The sequence below is a fragment of the Crinia signifera genome, chromosome 1 (assembly GCF_055691185.1).
Source record: "Crinia signifera chromosome 1, ASM5569118v1, whole genome shotgun sequence".
NCBI classification, from domain to species: Eukaryota; Metazoa; Chordata; class Amphibia; order Anura; family Myobatrachidae; genus Crinia; species Crinia signifera.
This window is the reverse complement of record NC_139217.1, coordinates 320,459,987-320,479,469: the sequence shown is the minus strand read 5'-3', so window position 1 is coordinate 320,479,469 and position 19,483 is coordinate 320,459,987. Positions and strand designations below refer to the sequence as shown.

The 19,483-nt window shown below is 44.1% G+C and overlaps 1 protein-coding gene across 1 annotated transcript in view; it reads right to left on the bottom strand.

Moving 5' to 3' along the window:
• LOC146029386 (kelch domain-containing protein 3-like) overlaps nt 1–14,563 on the bottom strand; it is a 93,273-nt gene extending 78,710 nt beyond the window's left edge. The window contains exons 1-4 of the mRNA XM_083158352.1: nt 14,487–14,563; nt 13,630–13,702; nt 4,033–4,105; nt 1,944–1,986 (exon numbers count right to left, since the gene is read on the bottom strand). Of these exons, the coding sequence (XP_083014478.1) occupies nt 1,944–1,986; nt 4,033–4,105; nt 13,630–13,691 (178 nt within the window). The 5' untranslated portion in view covers nt 13,692–13,702; nt 14,487–14,563. The remainder of the gene's footprint in view (nt 1–1,943; nt 1,987–4,032; nt 4,106–13,629; nt 13,703–14,486) is intronic.
• Nucleotides 14,564–19,483: the final 4,920 nt, after the last annotated feature.

Sequence of the window (19,483 nt, the reverse complement as noted above, 5' to 3'; positions counted from 1 at the left end):
GCAGCAGCACAAAATATAGCACTCTCTGACACTATCTCTCTCTCTATCTCTCTCTATCTCTCTCTAGCTCTCTCTATCTCTCTCTATCTCTCTCTATCTATCTCTATCTCTCTCTATCTATCTCTCTATCTAGCTATTACACTGCAGCAGCACAATTTCACAGCACAGGAAGGCACAAGTAGCAACAGGATCCAGGAAGCATCCAGCACAGATCAAGCAGTGATCAAGCAGTGATGAAGCAGCGATCAGGTAAGTATGGAGCAAGGTTCTGGTCAGTATATGGCGGCAGGTGGGCACGGTGACCGCACTGCACGCTATTCCAGACCGGAATGGCGTCTGCAGTGCAGTCACCGTTAGTTTAAATCCCCCTCCTTGGCTGTGATTGGTCCGTCGGTCCGACGGACCAATCACGGCCTTTGGGGGCGGGCGGGGTGAGGTGGGGTGACACCAGTGTCACCCTTACACCCCGCGGTGATTGGTGCTGTACTTTACAGCACCAATCACCTCTGATCCCGTGTCACCGGCGAACGTTATTCGCCGGTGACACAGGAAAACGCTGTGAATGGCTGTTCACACTGAACAGCCAATCACAGCGATCGCCGACGGGGGGGCGGCATCGCAGCCCCCCCTGGGCATGCACGGACATGTCTGCTGTCAGGGACAGCAGACATGTTGAAACTGTCACCGCGTCTATAGACGCGGTGACAGTTTAAATCCATGACGTACATTTACGCCATGTGTCGGGAAGTGCTTCCCGACCATGACGTAAATGTACGTCAAATGTCGGGAAGGGGTTAAAGAGTGAGTCCGTCCGAATGCGGAGGACACGTGGGCGTTTCTACGGACGAAGGCCGCACGCCGCCGAACAGCGTGGCGTGCGGACCGCACCGTAAGAATTTGGGAATATCCGCACCGATCAGAATAAGGGCCTTTGAGCACACACAAACTTGCTAAACTGCTGAGACCCATTGGCTGTTGTTACTAAAGCCCGCTACACATGGTGCGATTTTAGTAATAATCACCGGGGCTATGGTCACTAAGCGACCAAATCCCGATGTGTACGGGGCAACGGTCGCTGGGAGCATGCTCCCATGAACAGTATTCGGTTGGTCGCTGGTCAGTGGAGCATGCTCCTGCGATCAGAGGTTTCCTCTGGCAGTCAGTTATTTCCCTACCTCTTCCCCCGGCAGTGTCTCATTTTCATCAGAGACCATCTCTGGTGGTTGATGAAAACGGGAAACTAAGCAATATATTGCTCAGCAATAAGCAATATATTGCTCCGTGTGTACGGAGTTTAAGAGGATATCATACCTTCTCTGCTCAAAGATCCAGTATATGTAGAGTCTACGGTTTATTGTTTTTACTTTTTCCATGCTTTGGGCACGGTGCCTAGCTACGCTCAGCACACTATTTTATTCTCCCACCATGCCCCAGTAGATGGTAGGGCATAAAATACTGCCTGTCGGCACATGTCGTGTCGACATGAACACCGAAACTTAGCACTGCGTCCCCTCGCATGGCACGCTACACTCACCATGCTTCGGGCACGGATCCTCGCTGCGCTTGGTACACTATTTGATTCTCCCACCGCCTGTAGGCACATGTTGGCTCAAAAAGCAGTAAAAAACACCCATGTCGACCTAATGACCTTGTCGACCTTACCCATGTCGACCTAAGGGTCCCTGTCGACTTAATGACCTGTCGTCATATTGACCTTCCTGCATGTCGACCTTAAGTCAAGTCGACCTAAATGCACGTCGACCTAATAGTGTCAACCTAATGCTTGTCGACCATCATGCTGGTGACCCAATGACCGTATCCCATGGAAAGTTGGTATTGGTGTGTGGGTGGTGGTGGGAGCAGTAAGCTGAAGTTTTGCCTTTGGTGCTGATAAACCTTGCACAGGCCCTCAGTATATGTTTATTTAAGAAACAGACTCTTACCTGTAAGCATATAAAAGTCATTAAGATACACTGGCTTCTCATCCTACAAAATAAGGCAAACTGAGGTCATGTGAAAATTCACTGAGGATAACTGAACAATATATAAAATACAATTCAGATTGAAGCTGGAAAATACTTTATTAGAAAACAATACAAAAATAGAATGCATAATGGACTGTTGGGTTACTGTATTTACTCATACAAGTGCTGCGTGCAAAGCGCACACAATTACATACCTATTACCGATCAATAAGCAATTATTTGGTCTAATACAGTGTTATCAAACCACTATCAGGACATGTATGTGTCATATGTTTCATGTGTTGCATATTTTGACCTTGGAAATACCACTTTATTTTTTTTATTTTTAAATACACAGTACAAATGTTCTCTTGTAATGGATAGTGGATCCAGTTATTAGATTCAGGTTTTTTTTATTATTATCCCTACTAAATCTCGGCAGCAGCATTGATGGCATTTTCTAACAAAACAGATTCGACTTTAAAACAAGTTGGATCTGTTTTGTTGGAAACGACCACCGATTGTCCAATTCATAGCTGTTTGTCAACAATTCGCTGCTGTTTTCGCCGATTTGCAGACTTTCCGACACTCGACAGGCTGTACATTGAATACTGACTGTCGAAGGAATGAAAACACCCCGGATTCTGACTGTTGGGACATCAAGCCATAGCTGCCTACCCTCCTGCATTCTGCAGGAGACTCCCTGAAATAACAGCAATCTCCCTCATTAGTCTAGCAATCTCTCTCATTTCACCTAGCCCACATTATACATTTTGAGGAAAATTTACATTTACATGAATCATCAGCACCATTTCCCAGCACTTTACAAAGTATAGTACCTCTTACTGCTTTGGGGCTCATCTACATTTGTATTTATGTCATTTTAAAAGATTCTTCTCAGATGTAGCAGTACACACCCACGCTTCTAGGTGCCAGGTTCACAATCTCTTTTCACAATCTCTCCATATATGGGAACTAGACATGCCCTTTGGGAGGAGCCTGACACGCCCCCCTCAATGGGGCGCTGTGCAAAATTCTACTACCAACTATAATCTCTCTGAAACTAGTTTTCAAAAGTAGGCAAGTATGCATCAAGCATACAGGGCAAGACATGCATGAACATAACTGTTACAATTGATAATTACCCAATCACCCTCATGATAATACTTGACCCCTACTGTACATCATAAACTTCCTTCAGTTATATGTTTATTCCTCCCAACACAATAAGGGCCTGATTCAGTATGGTTTGCTTTTGCAAGCTTCCAAGCAGTTTCCTGGGAAATTATCAGGAAATTGCACAGGAGTAGGACCATTCTGCGCATGTGTAGAATGGGTCCCGAGTGACCACACGCGGTCCCCCTTCTGCCTCTGCCTAATTGACTGACAGAGGCATTATGGAGGCGTTGCAGGAACATCTGGTGTTTCTGGAAACGGGACATGTCACTCCCATTTTCCAGGATTGGAAAGGCCAAGGACTGCATCTCTGAATGTATACTTCCTGGCTGCACAAGGTGTCCTGTAATAGCCAACCTGAGTAAGCTGAGGCTTAAGTTGCCCACACACAGGTCCGCATGCAATGGGATATTAAAAGAGTACTAGAAATAACATTATCTTGCTCTGCAAAACAATACAGTGACTGCAGAGGAAGAAGACAGATGAGCCACTGTCTCTCCATATGGAGAAAGGTAGGGGCTGTGCAGTACAACAACTGACACCGTGACCTCTACTGTACCATTTACGGTTTTGAATCATCGATGTTCGATGAACATTCTAACCATTTTACTTTAACTCCAGCTGTTCAGGATTGGAACTTGGCTCCGATCATGGTAACTGCCATCCAGCCTGGCAGATGGGACAATGGGGCAGTCCCAGTGGGAACTTGCCCTGTGAAACAATCCCTCTCCCTGCAAAGCAGCTTATACAAGGAGTTTTTCCACCCCTATACTCATGGAACACTAGAGATGAAAGGAACTTACACCAATATGTGCTATATTTTTAAGTCAGTCTTGTATACAGTAGAATAAGTCTATGTATGTTCAGTATAGAAACTGTGAGTGCTACTTACCAGAATACTGTTAATGGTGCAACCTCCGAATATGAAAGCAATATTGCCGGCAACTGTTAGGGCATGCCCATGCCTAGATTTTAGAAAATGAGAAATTTAAACACTGAAATTTAAATTACTTAAGTAAAATACATGTAATTTGTAAATCCAATGCAATACCTCTCAACATTCCCACTTTACAAATTTGGACGCTCAATAATCATAGCCGCTCGCACGTCCGAAAAAGTGATGTTTTCCGTAACTAAGGGGCATGTCCTCAGTCCCTCTGAACAGACGCTGTGCCCATGTGCACAGCTTCTATTCCCCACCGTTCCCCCCCTCCCCTTGGAACACTGCTGGTCCCAAGCGGGTCAGCTGGGAGGTATGCAATGTATATATGGGCACACTGCAATGTCAGTATTATCACACAGAGCTAACATATACAAATACAAGAGTTGGCATTAGTGTTTCAGATTAGGAACATGCTAATGACATCTTTTCACATGACATCTTTTTTTATACACTGTTTTATTACTGCAACCATCTCATTAGGCAGTATGCACAAAAGAAAGATGGAGTGAGGTTTCCAGGTTATACTTACATCAATAATCCATATCCTCCATGTACATGTGTAAGGGAACATTTATTTATTAAAGGGCATAAAAGCCTGCCTGAAGGCTTATTAGGTAATGTAGCTTCTGGGCAAAAGGGTATTTCTGCTTTGCCTTATATATGTAAAAGGTTACCAACCAATCTAAATTCTAAATCTACATATCAACATATTTATATAGTATGACCAGTTAAATCCGGCTGCATGTGTGCAATGGGGGTGCGACAGTCGGAATCCTGGTGGTCAGTACACCAACGTTGAAATACCGACTGTTTAAGTGGGATCCTGACCAACAGGGGCTATTCTCCCTCGTGGGGGTCCATGACCACCATAGAGGGAGAATAGAACCTATGGCGAGCCACCAAGCATGCAATGTACAGGTGGCCGGACTTCCAATGTGAGTATACTGACTGTCAGAGTCCTAACCAACGGCCATACCATACCTGTGTAATGGTCCTCCATGAAGAAGAGCAGAGTAGGCTCCAGAGACATAAGCATAGTTGCTTACCTTCCTGCATTCTGCAGGATACTCCCTGAAATAGCAGCAATCTCCCTCTCTCCCTCATTAGTCTAGCACAGGGTTGCCGACTTTTAAAAGCTCCTCTCCGGGAGAAGCCCGAAGAGGAGACTTTCAGCAGGAGCTCGGGGGCGGGGCTTAAACGTGACATCATTAAGCCCCGCCACCATGAAGGAAAGTTACTTAGTTTGCCTATCTCCGTGGAGGGGGCGGGGCTAAATGCCGCGATTATGACGCTTTAGCCCCGCCCCCTCCCCGGAAAACCGCAGACATAAGGTAATTTAAACGCCGCGGTCAGGGGGGGGCACCTTTCCGGGGGGCCGGTAGGGTGACCCGATTTTCGGGACCCTCCTGGCCATTCCGGGAGGGTAGGCAACCCTGGTCTAGCGATCTCCCTCATTTCACCTAACCCACATTACACTAGAGATGTGCGGCGGGCACTTTTTCGGGTTTTGGTTTTGGATCTGGATCTCCCTTCGTGTTTTGGATCTGGATTGGTTTGGGCAAAACCACCCTTGCGGGTTTTGGTTTTGGATCTGGATTTTTTGGGAAAAATGCTAAAAATTGCTAAAATAATAGTTTTCGGGCCTGTTTTTGCCCCTAAAGTGTTATTAAGCTCAATAACATTAGTTTCCACTCATTTCTAGACAATTTTGATCACTTCACAGCTCACAAAATCGTTTTCATTTACTGTAGTAGGGCCATAAGGTTATCCCGAGGTAGCTGGATGACTAAGCTAGGCGACAGCAGTGGGCATCACATACATGTGGACCTTACACTTCCAACCTGGCACATGTTGGAAGCAGAGCAGCACTACAGGGGCAGACAGGGTGGCAGTTTAATAAACTACCCCAAAAAAAGAGAAATGCTCCAAAGAGCAAAAAATACAAAGAGGTATCGGCCTTGTCATGACTGGTGGTAGCAGCTTCAGCACTCCCACTATTTCCTCCTCCATCATCCTCCAAAAATGTGTTTTTATTTTATTTATTACTTTTATTTATTTTTCTTACTTTACACTGGACACAGCCTGTCACAATTGCCACAGCCCCTTGGACACTGGACACTGCCCCTGGACACAGCCCGTTACACTGGATATATGTCGTCACACTGGACACAGGATATATGTCGTCACAGTGGACACTGGATATATGTCGTCACACTGGACACAGGATAAATGTCGTCACACTGGACACTGGATATATGTTGTCACACTGGACACTGGATATATGTCGTCACACTGGACACAGGATATATGTCGTCACACAGGACACAGGATATATGTCGTCACACTGGACACAGGATATATGTCGTCACACTGGACAATGGATATATGTCACGCTGGACACAGGATATATGCCGGCACACATTACATGTCACACTGGACATAGGATATATGTTGTGACTTGTGACACTGGACACAGGATATATTGTCGTCACACTGGACACAGGATATATGTCGTCACACTGGACACTGGATATATGTCGTCACACTGGACAATGGATATATGTCACACTGGACACAGGATATATGTCGTCACACTAGACACAGGATATATGTCGTCACACTGGACACTGGATATATGTCGTCACAGTGGACACAGGATATATGTCGTCACACTGGACAATGGATATATGTCACGCTGGACACAGGATATATGTCGTCAAACTGGAAACAGGATATATGTCGTCACCCTGGACACAGGATATGTCGTCACACAAGACAGGACACAGGATATATGTCGTGAGTGACTTGTGACACTGGACAAAGGATAAGATATAGGCCGTCACACTGGACACAGCCCCTTGTATTACTGCAGCCCCTGTACACAGTGTACTACTCAGCAGCACTGCAGCCCCTGCGTGTGAGCACTGCAGCACTGAGTTAGTTAGTTAAATCACAAAAAACACAGGGTTCAGGGCTAAATAAATCACAACACAGGGCTTAGGGCTAAATAAATCACAACAGGGCACGGGCCACAGGACAGCCCCTGGACAGTGGACACTGCAGCCCCTGCGTGTGAGCACTGCAGCACCTAGTTAGTTAAATCACACTACAGGGCTCAGGCCTATAAACAGTCACTGACTCTCAAGTCTACAACACAGGGCAGTGAGGGCAGGTCACGGAGCACAGCACAGCACGGAGCACATGGCACGGAGCACAACACAGGGCAGTGAGGGCAGGTCACGGAGCACAGCACGGAGCACATGGCACGGAGCACAGCACAGGGCAGTGAGGGCACAGGTCAGGTCACGGAGCACATGGCACAGAGCACAGCACGGAGCACACGGAGCTTCCCAACCACCCTCTTCCCTCTCCAAGATTGGAGTGAAGATGGCGGGGCGCGCGTGCGTCTTTTATAAGATCCCGCTCCCGCAAGAATCCGACAGCGCAATGATGACGTTCGGCCTCGTTATTGGTCCGGAATTCAGGCGGGAACTCCCGAGCCGGCTCGGATCTGGCCCGGATCCCCGATATTCGGATCTGACGGATCTCGGGGATCCGGACCCGCTCATCTCTACATTACACTTACATTTTTGGACAAAAAAAGGAATGAGAGATACAGTTACATTGAATCATCAGCACCATTTCCCATTACTTTACAAAGTATAGTAGCTCTTACTAACTGCTTTGGGGCTCATCTACATTTGTATATAAGTCATTTTAAAAGATTCCTCTCAGATGTAGCAGTACACAGCACCGATTCACAATCTCTTTTCATAATCTCTCCATATATGGAACTAGACACGCCCTCTGGGTGGAGCATGACACGCCCCCTCAATGTTACGCTCTGCAAAATTATATTACCAACTATAATCTCCCTGAAACTATATTCCAAAAGTAGGCAAGTATGCATAAGTAACTACAGTATGTGGGACATGTATTAAGCTTTCAAATTAATGATGAAATGGACAAGTGTAGAAGTTGCCCATAGCAACAATCAGTTTTTACCTATCAATTCCTAAAATGTACTTGATAAATGTTAGTTAGAAGCTTGCTGGTTGCTATGGGCAGCTTGCCCATTCTTAATGAAGCTGCAACATCTTCCCCTATATTTTTTTTTAGACATTTTCTATGGTGGAGAACAGTCCCACATATATCTGCAAGGGACTAGTGTTTCTGTGGGAAGGGTGCAGGAAAAAAACAGCATGGCCCCTTTCCCAGAGGCAGGTCCATGATGAAAAGCACTAAAGCTCTTCCTTATACCCTGAACTGGGTGTTATTAGTTCTGCTTTTGTTGCTACAACTTCCTTGTATGTGGTTTCTATCACTTGCATCAGAACATACAGATTCCATATTTATTTCCTGTTTGTCTCTAAGTAAAAGAAATACTAGAAAAAATGAACATGTCATGATATTCTGCTGTCTTGAACAGTGAGAAAGCACATTTCCTGATGACACAAAGCTGGTGGGCTGTGACTCTCCAAGCTCTGGGGAGTGAAGAGCCCCTGCACTAGGGCTAGAAGAACATACAGTCACTGGGCCAGATTCTCTAAGCTTCAAAAGTGCTAAAATGGAGAGTGATAAACAGCCAGCCAATCAGCTCCTGTCTGACATTTTTCAAACACAGTCTGTCACATGGCAGGTAGGAGCTGATTGGCTGGCTGTTTATCACTCTCCATTTTAGCACTTTTAAAGCTTAGAGAATCTGGCCCAGTATGTGCTATATCTAAATAAAACACAGGATTTAGAAAACAGTGTTACAGGTTGAACATGTAGACGTCTATGTTTAGCATGGTGCTTATCACAGAGGACTTCAATAGAGCCTTAGGTTCAAGGGTTTGCTATCTCTGCAGAATATGTACATTCTCGCTATGTTAGTGCAGGTTTCCCCAAAGGTTGTAAGCCCATGACCTATACAGATGGCTTCTAAAAGTGGAGAGAGTTAAAGTACCTGCCACTCAGCTCCTTATTAGCATGTTGTAGGCCGTGTTTGAAAAATTACAGTTAGGGGCCAATTGGTTGTTACTTTATCTTTCTTTACTTTATTACTCTTCAAGACATTGTACCTATGCCCCACAAACATTCCTAATCTGCACGCTTTTGTTGAAGAGAAATTGCATATTAGGATTCATTGGTACCCCCTGTGCCTCAAAAAATTATTTTGGAGTTTTGAGTACCACATAATTTAAAGGATAAAAATGATGATGATGATGATGATAGTATTATTATTATTAACAACACAAAAACAATAATAAAAATAATAATTATACACTGGTATTCAATTAACCACAGCAATTTACTGTGGCTAATTGAACCCCATGGAGATATTAAATTGCTCCCAATGCCACGGGTAGTCAGGGATTTTGTTTCACATGCTTGAAGCAGGCAAAGCCAAATCAGCAATAACCAGTGCTATTTTTCTTCTCACGAAAACAGGGCATTTTTTGCACAAAAAAGGGCTATATTTGAATAGCCTTGAGAGAAATATTTGGCACAAATTGCCTTAATACTGTTTTTTCCCAAAACAAAATGATCAGGGACAAGGACTAAACAATCTGATGAAGCAAACAAAGAAAAAAGCGCTAATAATATGTTTCCATCTCTTTAAGATCATTTCTGTAATTGTCATAGGACAAAAACTGTAGGAAAACAAATAATATCAAGTAATGTAACATGCCAAAGCAAATGTGTAATTAGAAATGCATTAGCCACTTTGAATCATGACTGCATAACTATAATAACCTAGCCTGTCTTTCAACATTATAGTCAAGTGTAATACTCAGTGTAGTTTACTGCAAGCAGGAAGTTATTCTGTGCACCTTTTATATATGAGTGCTTGTGGAAACTTCAGACAGAATAATGAGACACAAATGTCCTTGAGCTATTTCAATTCAGGAAGTATAACCTAGGTACTAATTTCAGCAAATATATTCTTTAGCTGGTGGCTATAAAATAGTAATTAAAAGTCACTGCTTGGTACAACGGACAGGAAAGAGGCGTGAAAGAAATGACTACTTGGCCACCACAAACTACTGTAAGTATATCAAAGATGATGAAGGATTTTTTTTTTAATCCGACTGCTTTTTTTTTTAAAAGGGAACCCCATTTATAATCCCACGGCGATGTACTGTACCATATGCACAAATTAGTTTGTGTGCCAGCATTATCCGGCAGGCGGTGTGGTACACTGTCTCGCAGGGCGATTGTCTCTCTCCCCTGCTCACCACAAAGAGCTGAGCAGTGTGTGCTGGGAATGGGCGAGAAGCTGCAGCTAGTTCTCTCTGCAATGGGGGTGAGGGACCCAGGCCTAGGTAAAAAGTACCTGTCTCCCCCCCCTCCCCTCAGTGCCACTGAGGAGGAGAAGGGAGATAAATGGATAATATGAGGAGTGAGCTACTGTAGTGGGTGCGAGCCAGGGTAAGGGGAGCAAAGGACAGGAAATACGGGTGGTAAACATATGGGCAATGCAGTACAGTAAAGTAAGCTACATGGTGACACAATTATGTATTAGATGGATGTGCTTGTATTAACAGGTGGGTTGCTATTTAGGTTGGGGAAAAGTCTAACAGAGTGGCGAGATCTTTCTAGCATTGGATGGCAGCACAGGAGAAATCTTGCTCCGGGGAGTGATTTTAGACAGCCACTGCCTTGCACATTATATGGAACTTACTGTTGGCCAGGTTGTGTTGGAGGTGTGCGAAATCATGGTGCTGCCATCCTGTGGGGGCGAGGCAGGGTGCTTCTGTTGGCAGCAGTGACAAGTCATGGTGTTGCGGGCATTGGTGACAAGTTATGGTGTTGCAGGCAGTGGTGCGGAGGTGAGCAGTGGCGACCTAAGGTGTTGCTGGCTGGGTGTGGCGGGGAGCTCTATTCTGCTGGTGGTAGAAGGGGGACAGCTCCCTGTTCCTGCCGCAGGCCAGCTCCTCTATTATGCTGGTGGCGGGGATGTTGTGGTGGCTTTCTGTTTCTACTGCAGAATAGCAGGGTGCATGGGGTGCTTGCTGGGTCTGCGGCAGAGGCGTAGCTACCGTAAGGCAGCCACGCGGCTGCTTGGGGAGCAAGCGCCAGCGGGGCGCCCCCGGTGCCCGGGCACTCTGGTCAGACCTCCCTTACCCCTCCGCATGCCGCCGCCGCCACCGCATTCAGTCCGGCACCGCAGATAGCCTCCGGGCTCCGTCTCCTGCAGTAATGAAAAATGTCACAACAATGGCCGGGTCCTATAGCAAGTGCACCCCCTGCACCATCTATAGTTAGGCCACTGAAGCCAAGTCTTAACACTTGTGGAGCAATGGAATGTTAGATAAATATGAGTAGATACTGCATGTGTTAGGAGGGTTATAGAGCTGAAAGATTATTTTGACAAAAATATAACATATTGTATAAAAAAAAAAAAACAATAGCAATGCTTTACAGTGCTGAAATAAGCAGTTCTGGGGTCCCATCCCCCAAAAAAATCACCTCACAAGTGACGTACAATATAAATTTGTAAGATTGACTTTAATTGTGCACAATGTGCAACACCATAAAAAAGGGGCATGATGCTGTGGGATGGAGGCATGGCCTTGCTGCCCAGCCCTATTTTCCTCACTCTGGGGGGCAGGCCCAGTATTCTTGGAGATGCTAGTCTGCCTCAGGCACCTACACCAGAGTGCTGCAAATAACGTCACTGTGCAGCACCAGTCTCATATTACTGTTGATGAGTCAACATTTTGGTGTCACCCCTCACAGGAGGACACCAGGGTCCGCACCCCTCTAGCGATGCTGATTGTACATTAGTGTTGCAGAATTTTCTATGGCTGGCTATGTATATTAAAGACGTGATACCCATAGAATTTATTTTGTTATTGTTCCACTGTATGCAATTTAATTTAGGAGAATGGAAATAAAGATCCACATCATTGTCTGGGATTCATATGCCGTTGTTCCATATATATAAATTAGATATTTTACAGGTCACTTAGATAATTGCTCTTGCATGCATTCCATGCCTAGATAACGGCTGGAAGTGCTGATAAAAGTATGAAGTACCCACAAATTTCTCTTTTACCTCCAGTGACCTCTGCACACACATTCCTGCTTCAGCCATATCCGCAAAGTAGTAATTGCAGCCAATCTGATACAAAATAGATATGCGGATACATTTAACCAGTTAATATTCATTGCTGGACCCAGCAGCAGTTCCTTCAGTGTCACTTCAACTGTTTCCTAACTGAGAGCTGGCCTATTTCTACAAATGCAAGGTGTGTGTGTTTTGATAATTTTACAATTACATCATATGCAAAATGCAGAACTTGAGTTTATGTATACACTACATGCATTTCAAATACTATTTTATTGCAATGATAGAATATATGACAAGGGTATAACTCCCAGAGTCAATGGAGACACCTGGCTGAAGGCTCCAAGCTCTGAGGCACCTGCATGTACAGCAGCATGTGTGTAGTTCACAGCAGGATCCAGGTGTGACTGCTGCCCTTCCAACAGAGCTCTGGGGCACACTCGCTGTTACCTTTTTAATTGGCTCTTTTCCAGGAGCCCTGCTAACACCTGCAATAGGGGACAAGACAGCTCCCATCTGGTTCCGCTCAGCCTGCACTGCAGCAAGCAATGGTGCACCCACCACTGATGCTGGACTGCAAGACAGGACCCACCAGTGAACGCTGATTCTGCATGCTGCATATAGCTGAACGGGTAAGCGCCACCCCGCTGAAGGCCCACCCCACCACCGAATCCCCTCACTAGCATGCGAGGGGATGTGTGCTCAAACACAACCCCTCGCATGCAGCTGAAGGGGAGAGAAATCATTTGATGGTCGCTCACCATCGAATGATTTTTCTCCCCTTCAGTAATAAAAGTCAGTGTAAACTGACTTTTATTTCCGCCTTTGATCGATGAACACGGGACAGGCGGCATCATGTGACGTCAGCCGCCTGCTCCGAGCAGGCAACGCTCATTAAACGCTGGGGTCCCCCTGCTCCAGCCCCCTGTCCACCCGCGCCCGCCCCCTCTGGAGCAAACGGACCGGTGAGTGTAACTCCCGGGGTTTGCATATGCGCAAACCCCAAACATCGGGGTAGGGGCCCTTACTCCCCTGTAATATGATTTCCTTGGTAACAAACAGAAATAGCATATTTTCAATTTAATTATGGACCAATATCAATATTGTTGCAGAGGTTGATTTTGCTTTTAAATGATTGCTGCTATAAAACAGGCAGACCCACCGGGACACAGTCGCAGACTATTACATTTACCCCCAAATCTTTCTTTGCTGTAGCTGGATCTGGAATGTAACCAAATGTTGAAAATATTCCCCTTTCTGTTTCCAAATGTTCCTACAGTATTAGTTACCAGCCCGTGAAAATAACATAACAGTAATGCCAGTGCTGGCAGCTGTGCCCGCCCGAACGGAGCAACACTTGAATTGCTCTGTTAGGTGCCATCTAGTAGCCGCCGGCACACAAAACACTTGATGGTGATAAAACGTGCAGTATGTGAGAACACAATAGCTTATTTACTTGGACATTCTACAGCACACCGAGAGTAACATACCGTGGCCTCGGCGGTTCTCCACAGATGTTGCTTTGTATCCAGTGCCCGCTTGCCAGAGCCATATCTTTGCAGCCTAATAAAGCGATAGATTCATGAACACAAGAGCCAGACTAAGACCAATATACTGTATTTTCAGCTATTAGTTGATATTTCAATTATTAACCCTTTGAGTGCCAACGTTGCTGTGAGAGATCCTCCAAATATCCGCTAAAATATGACAGCGTCGCTCACAGCAACTGTTATTTTAGTATAAATAAATTCAAATACAGCCAAGTCAATTAATTGAAGTTTAGTTAAATGTTACGCCCAGCGACACTGGCATTTTTAGCGGATTTTTTGAGGATCTCTAACAGCAACGTTGGCACTCAAAGGGCAAAAGCCATAAAATGACAGAGCCATTAAGAAAATAAATGTTCACAAATGACCCATGTTGGTATTTCTTCCTACTGTGCTATGCATTGCAGTGCACTGGCAATTTATAGTATTTACAGTCCAAACACAAGCACCCAATAGAGCACTTATTAATGTGACTAATTCTAGACCTCTGTGGGACTTACGGAGTTGGCACTTGCAAGTCTGTATATATATGTCAGTTGCTTACGCCATCACGTAACCTACGTTTCTCTTCCCACCCAAGTCTGCCTCTCCAGTCATGGACAACTAAATTGTATTCTTACTTTTCCATGCACTAGTTTTGCGAGTGTAGTGTGAGTTCACACCAGATACAATACACAAACAAGCATATGTTCAGATCTACGACAGACACATTTTTGCATTACCAATCGACACAAAAAAAAATAATGAATTGCCCTTAGGTTAGGATATAAAATACCAACTTGCGGTAGTGCTTCTCTTACCTGAGACTGTGACTTCACCTCTTAATGTCCCAGACACCAGGGTTAAATGATACGCTTCACTGGACAAGTCACTGTACAGTTTTATCTCTGCTTGGATATAAATAAAATAAAAGTAGAGGAGGTTTGAAGACTTCAACTTGCAGCATTGATCAATGGTTTACTGTACTTGGCACTTGTTGCTATGGTTCAGAACAAACAAAGACAGCTAGTAAAGTATGAAATTTGCATGAACGGTTTCAACATCATCAGAGGAACACGGCAGGTAATGCTGATATGCTACACTCTTTGTTTCAGCAAGACCAGGAGATCGGATCACCTTAGGATGATGTGTGTCCTAGAAGCCAAAGCAGTAGTGTTTCTTACATATAAAATGACTTTCTGTAGATTGTACACCTACAAGTTTTATGGAGAAATGCTGAGTGGATCTTTATAGAATTAATATGCTTGAGATTTTCTACAAATATCTACAAGATTCTGCAATAAAAAGTATCTTTGCAACTGTACTTATGATTTATGAAATATTTATAAAATGCGGTACCAAATGTTACTAATTAAACTGTGGCCCTACAAAGCATGCAAGGCACTTGTACAATTGAATTCAGAACTATATTTATGACCATTGTTACTTTTTGATAGGTATATGCTTTATATTTTCTGTATATTCCAGTTTTATATTATAGTATTGCAGAATATTCTCTAGCTGGCTATGTAAATTAAAGGTGGTGATACCAACAGAAGTTATTTTTGTTATTGTAATAAAGTATGCAATTTAATTTAGGAGAATGGAAATAAAAATCCACACCATTTCCTGTAATACAAGAAAGGATCTACAAAAAAATCCTGTTTGCATTCTTGTGCAGTTTTTTTCATGCAAATCAATTATACATTAGAATTTACATGTGACTTAGAAAATTGGTCTTGCATGCATTCCAGCAGTTCTTAAAAGACTGTATCAAAGTATATGGGCATGGCATAATGACATTAAGGCATTGTTTGGGCAAATCACGGCTTGTCTTGGTTTGTCATGATTCTCCATCTGGAAACGTTGTGAATGCATTTGAATGTAGCCAAATAGTCTATGAGAAGTTTATATTATATTCCAATTACTAAAATAAAAAGAAGCAAACGGAGCAATAGCAGACAAAGGAGAAAGCGCAACAGGTTGTGATCCAAGAGCATCATTCTGTATGATAAGAAAGCTAGGTTGAATGGTAGTTTGAAAAGCAGCAGACTGGTATATACCTGTATACATACTAGGTTTGTGTTATAGCAGATTGTACTGTATTACTATATGTTCTAGGCTGGATTAAGACAGAAAGATGACCCAATAGGAAAGACAGAGCAAGGGTGCTGACCCTAATCACAAGAGAGTGAGAAAGAGAGCTGTGGCCCAGAGAAGAAGCGAGTAAAGGAGGCAGCCCAGCAGAGAGGGGAGAAAGAGAAATTGTGTGATAGAGAGAGAGAGAGAGAGAGAGAGAGAGAGAGAGAGAGAGAGAGAGAGGTGACCAAACAGGATAGAAAAGGTAGAAATAGAAAAGTGTGAGAAAAAAAATACCTGGATTTTACATTTGAAATTAATGCTATTTTAAAATATCGGATAGACTGGCTGGGAACCCAGTTCACAGACTATTACAATTATTGCATAGTGCAGTGGTTCCCAAACTATGTGCCATGGCACCCTGGGGTGCCACAAAGCTCTTGCAGGGGTGCCTTGGGTTGATGGTCCAGAACCAAATCAATTTACTTATTGTCAATGTGACAAAACCAGCACTAGTGGCTGCCAATGCTAAAACATGTGGACAATCAGAAGCACCACTGTCCATCAATAAAGAACATTCAAAGGGTGCCGCATAAAAAATGTTGATGCTCTAAGAAAGTTTGGGAACCACAGATATAGTGTGACTTGTGTTTACTTTTTCACTCTGTTTAGTCCCTCTTTATGTGTTACAGTAGCCCCAGACTCTCTGGATGAGATAAGGTCAAGTTAATTTTGATGCTGTTGCAATGGCACACATTTCATCGAACACAAGGACCGGCAACTAACCACTGCTCCAATGCTTACACAGCTTTGATGGGTGCCCTTACTGAAAATGTTGTAGGATAGAGGTGAGGTACGGCACTCTCAGGCAGAAATAATGATCATACAAGCTGATATTACAGTGAAGTTTCAAAGCTTTATTAGCATTGTCATCAGGCTCCAATGACAATGCTAATAAATTATGACAATGCTAATAAAGCATTGAAACGTCGCTGTAATAACAGCTTGTATGATCTTTATTTCTGCCTGAGAGTGCCGTACCTCACCCCTATCCTTTATTTATATATATATATATATATATATATAGCCAGGTGGTATAGAGGTATACACAAACAGCGGCACTCAATGGGTTTTCAAACAGGTGTATTCAAATTGTCCAACGTTTCGGGGACTAGCCCCTTTGTCCAATTTGACTACACCTGTTTGAAAACCCATTGAGTGCCGCTGTTTGTGTATACCTCTATACCACCTGGCTACCTATTGTATCCTGAGGGCACCTGGGAATTTGTCCCATTGAGCTGGAGTGCCAAGCTGCAATACTACCTCTCTCTCTCTCTCTCTCTCTCTCTCTCTCTCTCTCTATATATATATGCTGTGATATGCTGGAACTCAACCTATAAGTCCAATTGCCGGGGTGCTCGTAACCGTATATACACTCCCAAAGATGCTGCTCTCATAGGACTTTGTTCAGTATTCAAATAATCAAGCAGGCGCCAATAGCTTTAGCAATGTTTCGAGAGTTTATTTTCTGTCCTCAGGCTAGACATACATGTATGTATGTATGTATGTATGTATGTCTAGCCTAAACTGGAAATAAATGGCGTCTGTTTGATTATTTGAATACTAAACAAAGTCCGGCAAGTGCAGCATCTTTGGGAGTGTATATATTTATACACCTTGATAAAGGGGTTTGCTAGCCCTGAAATGTTGGGACACCTTGTTCCCCTAAACTGCTTTCTTATAAAGACCTCTGAGTGCTTCTGTTTGATTTGGACTGACATCCATCTCTCTCTCTCTCTCTCTCTCTCTCTCTTTATATATATATATGTGACAAAGATAACATACACTGTATAAAAATAACTTTTCTCCTTTATTTGTAGCATGTAGACCAGGCATGTCCAACGTTGGCCCTCCAGATGTTTTGAAACTACACATCCCAGCATGCTTTGCAATAGTTTTAGCATTCTCTAATAGCAAAACTGTAGCAAAGCATGCTGGGATGTGTAGTTTCACAACATCTGGAGGGCCAACGTTGGACATGCCTGATGTAGACAGTATACATGTTCCTCAGCTTGGCAATTCACAATTTACAGCAAGGCAGGTTTTCCAGCAGGCAATACACAGGCTTTACAGATGGTTACAAAACCCTAGCATAGTCCCCACACCCCAAGCCTATTGCCCAGCCCTAACTGGCATTGGGAACCCTGACCTTCTGCCCCAAACAGACATTTAGCAGCAAACCACCGGTATTGTTAATTAGCTAAACAAAGTTTCACATCAGATCTTAGAACAAACCTGGACTGGATCTAATCAATTCTGATGCTGCTGCTGCTCTAAACCCTGATCCAGCTGTTCCACATTCACTTCATGTGGAACTATGCTGTCCATGCACAGCTGCATCACAGGTGGCGGAGCGATGATGATGCCAAATGCTGAGTCTCATCATGATTCCCCCAACCCACAGATTTTACAAGGAAGTGGGTGGGCATAGGTGTGCGCAGCACATTTTATTAGGGGGTGCACTGTCAAAACGGTGTGCCTAGCACCACCTATTGGGCATGTCTCACACCGCCATTGGGTCTGTCTAACACCGCCAATCAGGCGTGCACTCACTACAATATAAAACGTCTCTCAGCCACACTATTATATCCTGCATATTTTAATTTTAATCTTCTAATTACTCTGTGTAACAGTACATGCAAATAAAGTCAAAATCATATCTGGATGACACAAATATTTAGTGATATGACAATGGTGTAATACAATTAATAATGCAAAACACACATAATTGATTGATGTTACCCAGGTCTGAAATGCTAAGAATATTCTTGTATATACAGATTGCAGCATGCTGGGATTTGCAGTTTTGACGCAGCTGAGAAGCAACACACTGAACAAAGGAATATATTACTACTAAGTGCATACAATGCATCACTGATACACAGAATCTTTCTCATGATCCTGGGCCTGCCCCATAAGCAATGTGAAAAGTGCATATAATAAGGGGGAGCTGCAGGTGTCTGCACAACTTATTTCCACCGGAAAGACGTGCTTTGTAGCTGTCTCCCAATGCTTTACATAGAATGTCTTTTGCTCCTTCCAGGTGAACTCCATGCGGGGAAAGTTCACCTTCCTTGATGCAAGTCCTAATGTTAAAAAATAAATCTGAACACACATTCTGGTTGGCTCTCTAAGCAGCAGGAATTCAATGCTTAGCGAGCCTTCTAGCGCTGCCCGCTGGGCGTGTGAATGCCCACCCCTCGCTGCCCAGGGAATATCCTTGCTGCTTTGCGAATGGATGTTTTCCCATAAACATCCATTTGCAGGGTAGCAAACGGGGCTGAAATCATTCGATGGTAGACGACCATCGAATAATTTCTACCCAGCTCGCAAATCTAAGTCAGTATGGGCTGAATTAGACTTGCGGCATCTGGGTTCGAGAACTGGGCGGTCGGCTGATGCACTGTGACATCAGGCACCGGCCCCCGGCAGGTGCCCACCTGCAATCGCATGGGGACTTCCAGAGTTTTCCTGGGCGCACCCAGCGTTTTTGTTGTTATGCCCAGGAGACGCATACAAATGCCCTCTGCCCAACTCCATTCCGCCTCCCCCTGTGCGAGCGCCACAACGACTATGAAATTCAGGGAAGGCACCTGCACAGAAGCCATGCATATGAGAATATCACTCCGTATGTAGGGGCCATAGCACTATCGATGTGCGTCCCAGTGCGTTGCTATTG